Source organism: Hevea brasiliensis, chromosome 1, assembly GCF_030052815.1.
Source record: "Hevea brasiliensis isolate MT/VB/25A 57/8 chromosome 1, ASM3005281v1, whole genome shotgun sequence".
NCBI classification, from domain to species: domain Eukaryota; kingdom Viridiplantae; phylum Streptophyta; class Magnoliopsida; order Malpighiales; family Euphorbiaceae; genus Hevea; species Hevea brasiliensis.
In genome coordinates, this window is record NC_079493.1 from 105,432,861 (window position 1) to 105,449,678 (window position 16,818).

A 16,818-nucleotide genomic window follows, 5' to 3' on the forward strand; every position below is an offset into this window, starting at 1 on the left:
TATCAAAAACTAATGAATCTAACAAATATGTATGCAATTATCTACCTAAATGCCATGCAATATAGTACAATTGTGCCCAAAAACATCTATATAATACAAGTGTATCATCTCAATGCATAAAGCTTCTCAATACATTCATTCACCGCCTAAGAAATATTGGGTAGTTGTCAAAAGGATTCTTCATTATCTTCAGGCTATAAAAACTCATGGTTTGCTTATCTGTCCTTCCAGTAACTTCGAACTCCATGCCCATTCAGATGCTGATTTGGCATCCAATGTTGATGACAGAAAGTCTACTAATGGGTATGTGATAAATATGGGCACCATCTTAGTCTTGTGGCTATCTAAAAAGCAAAATACTACAGCAATGTCCCCTATAGAGTCTGAATGTCATGCCATTAGCACAACCACTACTGAAGTCACTTGGATTCAATCATTAATAAAAGATGTCGGCATATTACCGCCCCAAAACTCTAACACTATATTGTGATAATATTGGCACAACATATCTCACTACTAACCCCTTTTTCACTCTTTCATGAAACACATTGAAGTAGACTATCACTGTGTTCAAGATCAAGTCACACAAGGCCAACTACAAATCCACAAAGGATCAGCTTGTCGACATTCTAACCAAACCTCTGCCTCATCCACGTCATGAGATTCTACGAGCTAAATTAACAATTATACCCATCCCTGGTTAGAATTGCAAGAGGGTGATCAGGTTTATCATTGTATAATAGTTTTTGTATTTGTATATCTGATTATGTAATAAACGTTAGCTGTTGTATCTTGTAAATATCCTTATGAGTTTAAGTATATCTCAAACACTGTCAACTATATGCACATAAGTCTATCTTTAGTAATACAAAAACTATCTTTAGATCCATGTCATCACAAAACTCATCAAAATAATTACAATAAGAATAGCCACACTCACGAGTAATTATATGGTAAAGCCATGATTCTATGCAGACAGTTTACATGGAATAACAAACCAATTAGATATTGACAAATATTTAAAACGGTTGAGTAATTATTTTTTTTGAAAATACACCATCTGATAGTTTTATTTGATGGGACCCCTTTATATACACTTGTCTATATTCTATTGGCTTGCCATTCCATGTAGAGCATCCTACGTGGAATCACTATTTTATTTTATAATTTCTCCACACTCACACATATAACATACTGATCATAGTAAATATTATAGCTAAAAAATAGAATTTAAGAAAGGTGAATTGAGCTATTTTTTTAATTTTTTGTCCATTGCTTACATGAAAAATCAAGGTTAGACAATCTAAAGTCTATGTAAAAAAGATGATTTATGTGCAGCAAATGATCATAGCATTTAGTTCAAATGAGTGTCACAGTAACAAAGCAATGTCCTCTGTTTTGGCTCTTAAATATAGTAGAATATAATTCTTAAATGCATAGCCAAAGAAATAGAAAATCAAGCTATTTGAAGTATAAAATCAATAAAACAACCATATAAAATATTCACATATCATAATTGCGCATTCCTTAACACAAAGTCTACATTTAACTCAAGGTAAAAGTGTTGAAAATAAAAATGCAAGGGAAGAGAATATCAAACACTTAGATTTATGGATTTATGATGGTTCCATGTCCATTCCTTAAAGATACACTTCAAGAGTTCCTCTCCACTATTCAAATTCTTTTCATGAGTAAGAGTCAAGCTAAATACATTCATAACCTTTCCCTTCGTACTTATCAATAATAAAAAGAATAGTCATTCACTCTTAAGTTTCACTATCGATACTTGACAACCTTTATAAGAACAATTTATATGTTTTGGTTGGTGTTTGAGATATCTCTCATATATTAGAGATCCAAGGAGCACAAAATGCATTGGGAGAATCCTTATTGATAGACCTTGTGAAAGAACCACATTGATACACTTGACACTACATCCAACCAAAAACCTTAAGGTAATAGGTGTATGGGTTATTTCTATTTATATGTTCTCTACTCATCTCATCTCATCTCTTTTTCAAAGGAGGAATTATAACTCACTCACACTTACATTTTTCCCAAAAAATTTCTTCCTTAAATGTCAGTCTCTTTTACACTAGGCTTGCTCCCCTTGAAAAGAAGCCTTTTTCTTAAACTAAGTATTTGAGGCATCACAAATAACTCAATTTCTCCACCAAGCCCATCAAGAGCTAGCCATGCTACTATCACTTATGTAAGCATGCGCCTCTAAGAGCCACTTTAAAGCCATCATGTGTACCGAAACCAAAAGTCTTCAATCCATCAATATGCACTTCTCTAGGAGAGTGTCTTACTGCTCAACTAGCCTTCCTTTTACCAAGAGTCAGCAGTTTATAGACTTAACAAAAGTATCCTTTCAACAGTAACCTTTTTATTTTCTCTGATCTTGTGCATCCTTTTGAATTTTTGCACAACCAAGGGATTGACTTACTTTTCTTTATCATGACCCAACCCAATGGGTCGTGACCAGCACTAAGAATTGGATAGGCTTAAGGCCATCAAACAGTAAACTTTAATGTATCCAAAGCCGATAACTAAGCCTAATATAAGGCCTACATAAGCATAAAATACTACAATATAAACTAAAATGATCTAGCTCCGCACATACACATATTCATAACCAAATATATAAATGAAGTTGCTAAATCGTTGCTAATTAAATTGTGCTATTTTTTTTTATTGCTAAAATTAGCAATGAAATTATGTCCATTACTAAACTCCATTGTTATTATGTTACTAAATTGTGCGCTAACCATTTACCATAAAAATTAGCAATGAAATTTGTTTATTACTAATCCATTACTAATTTTAATATATGAATTTTATTTCTATTCCATTACTAATTAGCGATAGATTAAGTTCGTTATTAATTTTTGTTACTAAATTGTATATTTAAATAATAACTTTTATTTAAATATTCTAAAATATCAACTACTAAAATCTTATAAAAAAAAGGTTAATTGCCAAAAAAAAAGTTTGTCAATTTTTACAATTAAAACCTAAAGTTTGCATAATTGCCAATTAAACCATCTTGTTTGATTGATTTCTCAAATTGACTCGATCATCAACAAATCGTTAGTATGTAGTGCTTGGGAGGTAATTGTAATGGCTTTTATTTTGACTATTTTAGTTAGGGGCTACACTTTATAAGCTTGTTAATAACTGATATTAATGGACAATTATTAAGGAGAATCATTGTTCTTTGTTCCAGTGGTTTAATCCTTTGTCCGAGAATGAGCTCTTGATACATTTGCTTAAACAAAGAAATACTCTTCAGGAGAAAGTTATAGAATTAGCAACAAAATTATTGAAAAAGATGCAACTCAGTGAATATTGTGATTAAAATGATACATTAATTAATGATTTGCAGAGCAAAGTTAAAGTATTAATAAAGACAAAAAAAAAAGTATAACAGAATTTGATTTATAATTTCTTATTTGTTGAAATATACTAATAGTTTATTGACAGTTAAGTCAATTTAAGACATTAATCAAACATGAGAGAGTGACAATTATACAAATTTTAAGATTTAATTACAAAAATTGAAAAACTTTTTTTTTTTGTGCAGTTAACCCTTTTTTTTGTAAGATTTTAGTAGTTTAAATTTAAGATTATTTAAATAAAAGTCATTATTTAATATTAATTTTTATATGAAAAATATAAAAATAAACATAAAAAAGTGGCGTGCCACAAGTCAACTTTTTAAGCCCTCTCATTATACTAATTGGAACACTCTTACAAAACTATTTTTAATGCTTAGCTTTAATATGCGAATGTATTATATTTTATATATCATATTTTCATAATCATATTATAAAATTGGATAAAGTACAATTTAGCCATTGAGATCTAATAAAACTTACAACTTAGTCCATTTAATTTCAAAATCAAGTAATTTGGTCCTTGAGATTTGACAAATCTACAATTTAGTCCCTGCCATTAGAATTTCAATTAAGTTATTGTTAATTCTAGAAAAAATGATCAAAATACTTGTAACTCTATTTTCAATTTGAAAAAAATTTAGTCCTTAAGATTTTATTTTATTGAAAATTTAATCCCTAAAATTTGGTTAAACGTACAAATTAGTCCCAATAGACCAATCAATTTAGTCCTTGACATTTTAATAAATCTATAAGTTAGTCCCTACCATTACAATTATGGTTAATTCCCCATTAAATTTTGCAAAAATATCAAGATGCTTTTAACACTATTTTTAATCTAAAAACAATTTAGTACTTGAAGATTTATTTTAATAATTGCATCCATATTCATTTTTTTCTTTTATATATATATATATATATATATATATTATTAAAATAATAATGACAAATAGAATTTTACAAATTTAATAGGTCTAATTTATTAATAGTTATAATATTTAAGGATAAATTTGTAAGTTATGTGGATGATTTTTCAATTAACCAAAATTTTTAAGAATCTTAAAGTAATTAATTCATATTTTAATAATTTAAATTTAAAATTTTTTAATTTAATGGGACTCATATTTTAAAAATATAAGGACTAAATTGTTAATAAATTAAAACCTCAAGGACTAAATTATTAAGAAAATAAAACCTTAGAGAATAAATTATTTTCGAATTAAAAATAAAGATAAATGTATTTTGGTTATTTTTGCTAAAACCAAGGGTAACTTTACAGAATTCTATTAGCAAGGATTAAATTATAAGTTTTGTCAAATCTCAAATGCTAAATTGATTAGTTTTTAAAATATAGAGACTAAGTTGTAAGTTTTATCAAATCTCAAGAATTAAATTATTGTTTACTCTATAAAATTTTGTTAATGATAAAATTTTTAATTAATTATATTTTTATTTCAAATGTTAATAAATAGATAGGTTGAATAATATATTATTTTTTAAATGATGAAAAATAAAATAGAAAAAATGTCACGTGATGATATTTGAATTACCGTTATTAAAATTCTTTTATATATATATATATATATATTAAAAAATAATTCACTCTTTTATAATATGACAAAAATTTGGTTGAAAAAATTATTATTAGTAATGTTTTATAATTTTTAAAATTGTAAAAGAATTGTATCTATATCATAAGGTGTGACGAAATTTTTACGTTGGTTGCTTAAACTATAGGGGAATTAAACTCATGAGCCATACTTTGAAGTTGTGGGAGAGAGTTGTGGAACATCGACTACGTCATGACACTCCTATCTCTCTCAATCAATTTGGTTTCATGCCAGGTCGTTCAACTATGGAAGCGATCTTTCTCATTAGAAGCTTAATGGAGAAATATAAAGATGTGAAGAAAGATCTACACATGGTTTTTATCGATTTGGAGAAGGTTTATGATAGTGTTTCAAGAGATGTCTTATGGAGAGTGTTAGAACAAAAAAATGTATCTATTAGGTACATACAAGTGTTTAAAGATATGTATGAAGGAGCAACTACTATTGTGCGTACAGTGGGAGGGGACACAAGAGATTTTCCTATCTCAATTGGATTACTCCAAGGTTCAGCTATAAGCCCTTACTTTTTACATTAATTTTAGATGAATTAACAAAACATATACAAGAGAGTATCCCTTGGTGCATTATGTTTACAGATTATATAGTTCTGATAGATGAGACGTGAGAAGGAGTCAATAGAAAGTTAGAGCTTTGGAGAAGTACTCTAGAGTCAAAGGATTTTAAGTTAAGTAGAATGAAGACAGAATACATGCATTGCAAGTTCAGTGAAGGCCGAACTGGTGATAGGGAAAGAGTTAGTTTGGATGGAGTGGTACTGCCCCAAAGTAATCACTTTAAATATCTCGATTCAATCCTTCAACTAGATGAGGGATGTGAGGAGGAAGTTAGTCATAGGATTAAAGCCGGATGGTTGAAGTGGAGAAGTGCCACAGAAGTTTTATGTGACCACAAAATTCTCAATAAGTTGAAAGTAAAATTTTACTGTACAGCTATACGACCGGCCATGTTATATGGTAGTGAGTGTTGAGCACTGAAGGAGTCGTATGTGTCTAAGATAAGAGTTGTGAAGATGAGAATGTTAAGGTGGATGAGTGGTCATACTAGACTAGATAAAGTCCGTAATGAAAGTATTAAAGAAAAGGTAGGAGTGGTGCCAATTGAGGATAAGTTGAGAGTAGGAAGATTGAGGTGGTTTGGTCATGTGAAGCGTAGACATACGGAGGCTTCAGTTAGACAAGTATAACACATTAGGTTAGAGGATTAAAAAAAAAAAGGGTAGACCTAAATTGACATGGAGGATAGTAGTACAATATGACCCAGAAGTATTACACATTTCCAATAATTTAACCCAAAATCATTTAGAATGGAGAAAGAGAATCTATATACCCGACCCCAAATGAATTTTAGATAATTATTTTTTTAGAAATAATATTTTAGTAGTTAAAATTTAAAAATATTTAAATAAAAAATTAATATTTAATATAAGAAGTTAATTTTTTATAAAAAAAAATAAATATAAAAAATAAGTTATATCATGTGGTTCTTCTTTTCGCACTCTATTAAGAGAGGTGGCATATTTTTGTAAAGTTATTTTTATGCCTCAGTAAAAAATAAAAATTGAATTGAATTATTATATAATCACATTACTTTTATTTTGTTTTTTAAGTTTTTTAAAATAATTTTTTTAGCTACATATTCACTAACTATATTTACAACATGGGAATATAAAAAAAATTAAATTAAATTCATGCAAATTTATATTTTCTAATACATAAGAGTTCCGTACTTTTGATTTTGGCATATTGTTTAGACCAAAGAGTTTCACTTAATCAACTTTTTTTTTTCTTATTGTAATTTTAATATACAAATTTTTTTAATACAATTGAAATTAATATTTAGTTAATGATCCTAAATAAATACCTATTTTCTTCAGATTTTTATTTTTTATATATAAATATTTTTATTATTTTCCATAAGATCGAATACACAATTTCACACCTGAATTTTCATAAAAAAATTTTATGACATCCTCTATTTTTAAAATATCTCTTAATATGCCTCAATTTCTATAAAGTGAAATTAAAATACCCTTAAAACAAGTATAAATTCCATTCACGCTTATATCGTAATTTGCTGACTGAAAATGTAAAGGAAATTTTAATTTCATTTTTACACATAAAAACATTTACATTAAATGTTTTAGAAATTTAAAATATAACCAAAATTTTTAGTAAAATTTAAAAATGAACTTATTTATTCAACCTTTTTCATATTAAACTTAGGATATCATGTTCTAATTTAAAAAAATAACTGCATAATATGTTCCAATTTGAAAAATAATTGTATAAATTAATCTTATTTTTTGCTATTAACTAAGTTTTAACTATCCTAACATGGGAAAGTTTTAGAGAATGCTTATAGTTCTCATGTATAATCAAATTTGTTGATTTGATATTATTGATATTAAATTTAATATCCAACTAATAAATAAGAATTCAATTAACAAGAAACAGAGGAAATTTAGTTTAAAAAATATTTTCTTAAAATGAGTTATTTAATCAGAAATTCATAACAAATATTAAATGATATACGCAAGAATACTGCTACATAAATAATCGATAAGGTGATAGATAAGAAATTACTCTAATGGGCAACCTTGGTGATTTCGCTATATCTGCAACTATTCTATTCTAACTTTTAGTTTCAGCATCTCACGATAATCTTCAACTTTTGTAATTCTGCTCATGGTTGAGGGGAAAAAAATGGCAGTCGGGCAACAACCAGCTCTCATTCGACTTTAAACAATAACAGCTTACAATACATCCCATTTGTCAGCCACAGCCTCACAAATCCTTGAGATACACCAGGCAGCGCTCAGCGGATATCCAGAAACTGGTGGGAAAAAAATTAAGCCAGAAATGAACTGGTCGGAATGCAAATAATATATATATATATATATATATATATATATATATATATATATATATATATATATAAAATATATATATATATATATATATATGGATGGTACAATCTTAAGTGAAGTTGATGCTATCAGATAAATATCCCCATGACATGAAAAGCAAATTTCTAATGAAAATAATGAAATCACTGCCCAAATCCCATGCATATTAGTGAACATACCAAACCATGTTAATTAATGGATTCTCAACATGAATTGTATGCCAACATCCAGGACAACTTTGTATAATTGTGCTCCAAAAAGCTACAAAAGATTGTGATGTAGGAAAAGAAAAATAAGCTCAGTTAGTTTTCCTATTTTAAGTTGGTTGGTTTTGGTTTTGGTTTTTTGGTTTCTTATTTTAAAAAGGATTCTTATTCCTCTTAGTTATTTTTTTGTTTAGGGTCTTCACTTCCTTTTCTCAGCAGATTTAGGATTCCACATGAAATATAAAAGCATGTCTTTCTGTTATTTTGTATCAGACTTCAAAATTTTACTAAGAACAGAGAATCAATACCCAGTTTCAGAGTTCCTTATGTTTAGAAAATCAGTGTTTGCTAATTTTCTTTAGCAATTCACTGCATATGTTGGCATCAGAGCAGGAATATCTGATGTGGCAGGCAGTAGGACACAACCAGCCTATTGCTCAAGAACAAGGGCTGTCACAGCTGCAGGCTATGGAACAGAGATTCAAAGTGACAAATGGAGGAAATCTGCAACAGGCTGGATGCAATTAGGATGGGTGATAATGAGTGCAGAAGATGGAGGAAGAGGAGAACAAGAATATGCTCACAACCCATCTGCTGCTCAACGTAATCCAGCAGGCTGTAGACCAACTGTTAGCAATGATGAATTTGATGAAGAAAATGGTGGCTACGCTCAGGTTGTTGGAACTCGTGGTAATAAGAGACAAAAGACTTGGCGAGAACATGGAGAGAATAGACAAAATCAGTGGGAACCTTAAGAATTCCGTTTGAAAGTTTATATCCCAACTTTTAACGGAAACTTTATCATTGAGCAGTGTTATTGAGGTGAGAGGCAACAAGAAACCGTATGGCCTTAGCTGGGGTCTACAAGAATTTATTGATGATTTTGTAGCTCGCACGGCTCAAGGATCTCCAACCAGTACCATATGGGGTACTTTCTCAACGGATTATGAGAGGACATCCAAGTAAGAATCCGTTCGCATGAAATGGACATCCCAGATGGATGTGGCAATGGACATCCCAGATGGATGTGGCAAGGAAAATAGAACGGGAGCTTAAGCTTCAATCAACAGAGATGTTCTTAACCAGAAACGAGGAAAGAGGAATCATGGTTTTAAATAGCGGACATTACATAACAACCATTATGTAAAGGAAAATTGCCCTGCCATTACTGTTATCGTTGTTAAATAACGGGATTTTAAAATTTGGTGCATAACAGCCGTTACTAAAAGGTAAAGGCTATCACCGACTATTACTTAAAGGCCGTAACAGCCTTTATTCTTGTAAGGCAAGTTTTGATATTCACAATACATACATTGCATTAGGTTGATTAGACATCTTGAATGTGGATCAAGTTCATGAATATTCACAATATCTCTTGGTGCACGATGTTTGCAGATAACATAGTTTTGATAGATGAAATACGAGAAGGAGTCAATAGAAAGCTAGAGCTTTCGAAAAGTACTCTAGAGTCAAAGGGCTTTAAATTAAGTAGAACGAAGACAAAATATATACATTGCAAGTTCAGTGAAGGCCGAACTGATGATAGGGAAGGAGTTCATTTGGATAGAGTGGTACTGTCCCAAAGTAATCACTTTAAATATCTCGGCTCAGTCCTTCAAGTAGATGGGGGATGTGAGAAGAATGTTAAGTCATAGGATTAAAGCTGGATGGTTGAAGTGGAGACATGCCACAAGAGTTTTATGTGATCGCAAAATTCTCAATAAGTTGAAAGGAAAATTTTACCGTACAGCCATACGACTGGCCATGTTATATGGTAGAGAGTGGTGGACACTGAAGGAATCGTATATATGTAAAATGAGAGTTGCGAAGATGAGAATGTTAAGGTGAATGAATGGCCAAACTAGACTAGATAAAGTCCGTAATGATTATGGGAGAATTAGAGAAAAGGTAGGAGTTGTGCCAATTGAGGATAAGTTGAGAGAAGAGAGATTGAGGTGGTTTGGTCATGTGAAGCATAGACACACGGAGGCTCCAGTTAGACAAGTAGAGCACATTAGGTTAGAGGATAGAAAGAAAAGAAGGAATAAACCTAAATTGACTTGGAGAAGAGTAATACAACATGACCTAGAAGCATTACACATTTCGGAGGATTTAACCCAAAATCATTTAAAGTGGAGAAAGAGAATCTATGTAGCCGATCCCAAATTTTTGGGATAAAAGCTTAATTGAGTTGAATTGAGTTGTAGTGAACTGTTATGCTAAGACAGATAAGAACCAATCATAATGCATAGGGCTATTAAAAATTTCCCCATCTATGGCCAAGAAATCCTGCAACCTTCTCTCCAATAGATTAAAAGTAAGAATAGTACTAATTGTCCCCTAAAATCAATCTACTTGTTTTGGTAATCCAATTGCTAACATTATCCAATTAGGTTTCCATTGCCCATCTTAGCGATAATCTGCACTTGTTGGAAATGGATTCAAACCATAAAATAGAAGAAAAGCTGAATATAATTCAGAAAGCCAACCAAATTAACTCAAATCTAAGTATAACCAGACTTACGAGTCTAAATTCCAGAAATAAGCAAAAGTATTGACAAGAAGACAGGCATGCATGCTATACATTACTTTTCTTGTTAATCAGATATAAACGCAAGAAAATACTTAATAAGAAAGTGTTACAATTGCATTAAGTCAGCTTTTGATCCACAGCCTTCAACACAGCCAGATCTTGATGGATAAGACTTGGATCTTTACATGAACTAAAAATTGTGAGCCATCAGCTTATAAGATTTAGACTAAGGAACAGGAAAAGTGGGGAGGGAAAAAGCTATCACAAAAGCACGGGCAAAACAAGAATTTTTTGTTTTAATATAAAATGGAAAAATTCACATGCACAATAAGAAAAATGCAAATTTTAATAGAAATATAATTACATAAAAGGAAGTAAGTGATCTAGGAAGAACTTACTTGCTATGAAATCATCTATATAATCACAATCAATTTTTCCATGGGCCGTTGCACCAACCTGGACTTATAAGGTGAGAGATCAGGCTACAAGTCTCAATGAGAAAGCAAGTGGTATAAAAGCATTTGTTAGTTTTGAACATACCACAAAAACAATATCCACATCATCACTGACTGCAGCTACATACTTGTTCATTTTAACCAGTTTTTCTGAACTATATGAGAACCCTGATGCAAAAACCAGAAAATCTATCATTGCTAGCAAGTAGTAATTGTCCATTAAAGGGAACAGCTGAAAAACTTGAAGCTTACCTATTTTACGAGAGTTGACAGGCAGGTACTGGGTCACAGGATTCTTGATTACACGCAAAAGCTTCTCACGCTTACCAACAGCAGTTATACTCAATTTCTGAAGCAGCTGCACTGCAAGATTTAATAAGGTAGTAAACAGTAAGAGCACCTCAAAGCAAACAAAAGATCATGACAATCAGCATTATATTTAAGTGACTGGATCAGATTAGCTTAACTTACACATAATTCCAGCAAATCGTTTATATGTCCTTGGTATACGCACATGTGGTTTAACTTCAAAAAGAACACCCTTATCTGTTTTCACATACACAGCTCGCAACCTCCCAGCCTTATTTACTGGACTATCTAATATTGATAGGAGAGCCTGGCATCATCATCAACAATCATAACATAAGAAACAAAATTAATTTGAAATGAGGTTTTAACATGGCAAAAAAAATTTCCATGTCATCCCTATTCCAAAATGATTTCTTCCTTTCAGAAATAACATATCATTAACTTTAGCCTCTACCTGGTTTGTTTGCGCTTTCTAAAATGCACTTTTTACTGATTTTGATTTTGCTTAAAAACAAATGTAAGAATAAGAAAGTATAACACTTCATAAGAGAGAGAGAGAGAGAGAGAGAGAGAGAGAATTATTTATTTATATTTCAATAAATTGTTTGCTTTTATTGCATGTTTAACAAATTTCTCTTTTGATTTTTGCTCAGAAAAGAAAAGCAAGCTAACCAAAAGAAGCCTCAGTTATTAAGGCAACTCACATCATTGACCAACATTTATACTGTGTCTATAACCAAATAAAACCGAGACCAATAATGGTTCTAAACTGGGACTTAAAGAAAAATAATTGGCGGCAAACAATAGCAATGAATCCTAAAATGCACTAACCTGATAAACAATATCAGGCCTATAATCAGCTGGATTTTTGTTATTTTTCCACAAGAAATTTGCATGATCGTCAGAATTCAAAATCTGGTAACTCTGCCCGAAGAGAACTAATTAGATAGAGTAGAAATCTTGGACAAACTGATAAAACAAAATCTACAATCTTAAGAGCCTAAAGCCATAATTCGACTCCAATTAATGCAATTTACAGTCACACAACTAACATCTATATTCATTTATGCAAAACTTTCATCGACCCAAAAGCATCTATAAGAAAAAAGGACCCCAATGAGCATTACACACCTTTCCAACTTTAGCAACTTCCAAAGAGGCCCTCTCAAGCACAAATATAAGCCCAGGCTTTTTTGTTTTTAAATCACTGGGAACAATTGGGATGCCTGCCATTTCATGTGTTTGCCCTTCTAATTCTTCTTCTTCCTTCCCGCTGGTTTCCATAGCCATTTCTTTTTCTTCAACCATAGCTCTTTTCGCTCTTTCTATGGATTGCTCTTCGGCTTCCACTTCATCTTCCTCTTTATCATATCTCTCCTCTCTCTTCTTCCGCTTCTGCCCCTTTATCCCATATGGCCGTAACATTTCTTCACTTCCCAATAAATTAGCCTTCAACTAGAAAACAAAATATAATAAATTCAAAGAAATGGGGGAGACAGAGACTACAAGTTCATGAAAACAAATTTTGTGTTCTTTTCTTTTCTTTCTTTGAGTCTCCATCTTGGTATTAAAATTGCAGCAAAATTCACAAGACCAACAAATTAAAACCTCTGTTACTCGCACACAATCTTATGCAAACATAAAGAGAGAGAGAGAGAGAGAGAGAATAACCAGATAAGTATGGAGGTTGAACCAAATAGTACAATGGGTAGGGTACCCAGGAATTTCAATTTATCTGAACCCAAACCCGTGAAGAATATAACTACCCATGCCTGTCTCAAACCCAAATGAAATATATATTTCATTACCCCAACCCACACCAAATCCGATAACTAGTAACAGCATACTTCCCTAACCGGCCCAAACCCATTATTTTATTATCCTTTTTGCTGGCAAATAAGGGGGGAAAAAGATAGGAAACCTGAACCTGAAACTATAGAGAAACTTCAATAAAGTGTTGCAAAAGAAAAACTTTTAGAAACAATTAAACATATCACATTAAATATTCACCAAAGTTTATATAATTTAAACAAACATAATACATAAAACATGATAAAAATATTAATCATAGTATATAAATTGTATCAAACATGTCAAATAACAACATATTAAATCACGAATTATAAAACAACAAGTTCATAAATACAACACTAATCTTTTGAAATATTCATGGAAACGTAATCTTTACAACTCTCAGATGGCCGAGAAACAGAGGCAGCCTCACTGTTACCTAATGTTGACATCTCAAAATACCCTAAATAGCAGAAGCCAATGTTAAGCAATTATTACGGAAAAAAATGTTAAGCAATTATAATTATAAGATTATAACTTAAAGAATAAGACATGGTACTAAATGTTGACATAAATTATCAGCAGCAGCCAGCAAGTTCTCAACTTGAAGAAATGATTTGAAGGTGATAGCATCAATCAAGAACAAATGAAATAAAATAAAAAATGGCCTAGCAGAAGAAATGGGTAAAAAAAAAGTTAGGGAAATAAAAAAGAAAAAATAAACATATTTACAAAAGCAGTATAATTCATAGTTAATAATTTTGAGAAAAATAAAAATGGTTTTTGACAATATAGAACAAAACACATCCCATTTCCGAAATCAATAACCATAGCCTTTGAAGAAAAAAATTTCAATTTCAGGTTTATCTATAAGGTGACTCAAACCCCATGAATCTTGTAATGACCAGAATAACTCAAAATCAGACATGTTTAGACAATATTTAGCAGAAGATATGGAAGATGAACTTACCTCAGCTGAAGAGCAGGGAGGAGCTTGAGATAAGAGGGAGGAGTCGAAGGGACGAGCGGCAAGAAGCAAAGATTTCTGAGCTGCGGCGAGCTTGAGGGTCGTGGGATGGACGAGCTTGATGGGTGAGGAATGACTCGACGAGATTGCGGGGCGATGACAGTGAGGGTATCGGTGTGCTGTGAGCGCGTCAGTTTTCGACAGAAACGAGTCTGACTTCAAATACGGTTTGTGACTGAGTAGCGGCGAAGGAAAAAAAAAAAAATGAGGGTTTAGGTTTAGATTTTTTTTGTGAAAAGACGTTAAAATTTTAACGAATGAAGGTCAATTTTATTTTTTTTATTTTTAAAATAATTAATATTAATATAATTTAATTATTTTAATTAATTAAAAAGTTAAATTTTAAATATTTTTTAATTAAACAAAATTAATAATTATAATTTAAATTTATGATATTCTTCATTAAGTATTTTTCATAATATTAGTTTTATTTTAATTTGTTGTATATATCCGTAATTTATTTTTATATATATAATTTTAAAAAATTTAAATATTAATCAATTAATAAATTTTAAAATATTTATTATTTTGTGTTTTAAGAATATATATTATATAAAAAATTAAAATGACTCTTATAAATTAGTGAAAACTATAAAATGAAGTCATTTATATAATATCAATTTTAGATTGATACTATAAATCTATAATTTATTTATTCTATAATATAATTTTTTTTATTTTATTTTTATTTTTTTATATATAAATGTGTGAATGAGTGAATGAATTTTCAAACTAATAAAAAATAACCTTAATCTATATTATTTACATTATTAAAAAAATATAGGTATCGGTGTCTTTGTGGCGTGTCGCTTTAGAGAAAGCAGTGCTCTTCAAATATGGTTTGTGACTGGGTAGGCGGCGGCCGCATATTAAAGGGACAAAAAAAAAATCTGAGGGTTTAGGTTTAGATTTTTCTTGTGAAACGACGTTGTTTTAATGAATGCAGGTTAATTTTATTTTTTTTTTATTTTTATAATGGTTAATATTAATATAGTTTAATTATTTTAATTAATTAAAAAGCTAAATTTTAAATATTTTTTAATTAAACAAAATTAATAATTATAACTTAAATCTATGATATTCTTCATTAAGCATTTTTCATAATATTAGTTTTATTTTAATTTATTGTATATACCCGTAATTTATTTTTATATATATAATTTTAAAAAATTTAAATATTAATCAATTAATAAATTTTAAAATATTTATTATTTTGTGTTTTAAGAATATATATTATATAAAAAATTAAAATGACTCTTATAAATTAGTGAAAACTATAAAATGAAGTCATTTATATAATATCAATTTTAGATTGATACTATAAATCTATAATTTATTTATTCTATAATATAATTTTTTTATTTTATTTTTATTTTTTTATATATAAATGTGTGAATGAGTGAATGAATTTTCAAACTAACAAAAAATACCCTTAATCTATATTATTTACATTATTAAAAAAAATAGGTATCGGTGTGCTGTGAGCGTGTCAGTTTTAGAGAGAAACGAGTCTGTCTTCAAATATGGTTTGTGACTGGGTAGGCGGCGGCCGCATGTTGAAGGGACAAAAAAAAAATCTGAAGGTTTAAGTTTAGATTTTTGTTGTGAAACGACGTTATTTTAATGAATGCAGGTCAATTTTATTTTTTTTTATTTTTATAATGGTTAATATTAATATAGTTTAATTATTTTAATTAATTAAAAAGCTAAATTTTAAATATTTTTTAATTAAACAAAATTAATAATTATAACTTAAATCTATGATATTCTTCATTAAGCATTTTTCATAATATTAGTTTTATTTTAATTTATTGTATATACCCGTAATTTATTTTTATATATATAATTTTAAAAAATTTAAATATTAATCAATTAATAAATTTTAAAATATTTATTATTTTGTGTTTTAAGAATATATATTATATAAAAAATTAAAATGACTCTTATAAATTAGTGAAAACTATAAAATGAAGTCATTTATATAATATCAATTTTAGATTGATACTATAAATCTATAATTTATTTATTCTATAATATAATTTTTTTATTTTATTTTTATTTTTTTATATATAAATGTGTGAATGAGTGAATGAATTTTCAAACTAACAAAAAATACCCTTAATCTATATTATTTACATTATTAAAAAAAAATAGGTATCGGTGTGCTGTGAGCGTGTCAGTTTTAGAGAGAAACGAGTCTGTCTTCAAATATGGTTTGTGACTGGGTAGGCGGCGGCCGCATGTTGAAGGGACAAAAAAAAAATCTGAGGGTTTAGGTTTAGATTTTTATTGTGAAACGACGTTATTTTAATGAATGCAGGTCAATTTTATTTTTTTTTATTTTTATAATGGTTAATATTAATATAGTTTAATTATTTTAATTAATTAAAAAGCTAAATTTTAAATATTTTTTAATTAAACAAAATTAATAATTATAACTTAAATCTATGATATTCTTCATTAAGCATTTTTCATAATATTAGTTTTATTTTAATTTATTGTATATACCCGTAATTTATTTTTATATATATAATTTTAAAAAATTTAAATATTAATCAATTAA

General features: G+C 29.3%; 1 protein-coding gene across 2 annotated transcripts; it reads right to left on the reverse strand.

The window, feature by feature from the left end:
* Positions 1-7,468: 7,468 nt before the first annotated feature.
* Positions 7,469-14,405, reverse strand: LOC131179626 (uncharacterized). 2 transcript variants are annotated; one of them, XM_058146440.1, is made up of 9 exons: positions 14,199-14,405; positions 13,626-13,691; positions 12,569-12,892; positions 12,269-12,361; positions 11,600-11,744; positions 11,381-11,491; positions 11,214-11,296; positions 11,072-11,129; positions 7,469-7,861 (listed from the first exon to the last, which is right to left on the reverse strand). In XM_058146440.1, the coding sequence occupies exons 3-9, from the start codon at positions 12,860-12,862 to the stop codon at positions 7,782-7,784; spliced, it is 864 nt and encodes a 287-aa protein (XP_058002423.1). In that variant the 5' UTR covers positions 12,863-12,892; positions 13,626-13,691; positions 14,199-14,405; the 3' UTR covers positions 7,469-7,781. The 2 variants fall into 2 exon arrangements, with proteins under 2 accessions (XP_058002423.1, XP_058002422.1); XM_058146439.1 differs by lacking the exon at positions 13,626-13,691 and having other exon boundaries at positions 14,199-14,404.
* Between the last annotated feature and the right edge of the window lie 2,413 nt (positions 14,406-16,818).

Coding starts and splice junctions, on each gene's coding strand:
- LOC131179626 (XM_058146440.1), bottom strand. CDS start 12,862: ATGTTACGGCCATATGGGATAAAGGGGCAGAAGCGGAAGAAGAGAGAG. Junction 11,492..11,599: donor ACGATTTGCTGGAATTATGT/GTAAGTTAAGCT, acceptor TAAATCTTGCAG/TGCAGCTGCTTCAGAAATTG. Junction 11,130..11,213: donor ATGTGGATATTGTTTTTGTG/GTATGTTCAAAA, acceptor TTATAAGTCCAG/GTTGGTGCAACGGCCCATGG.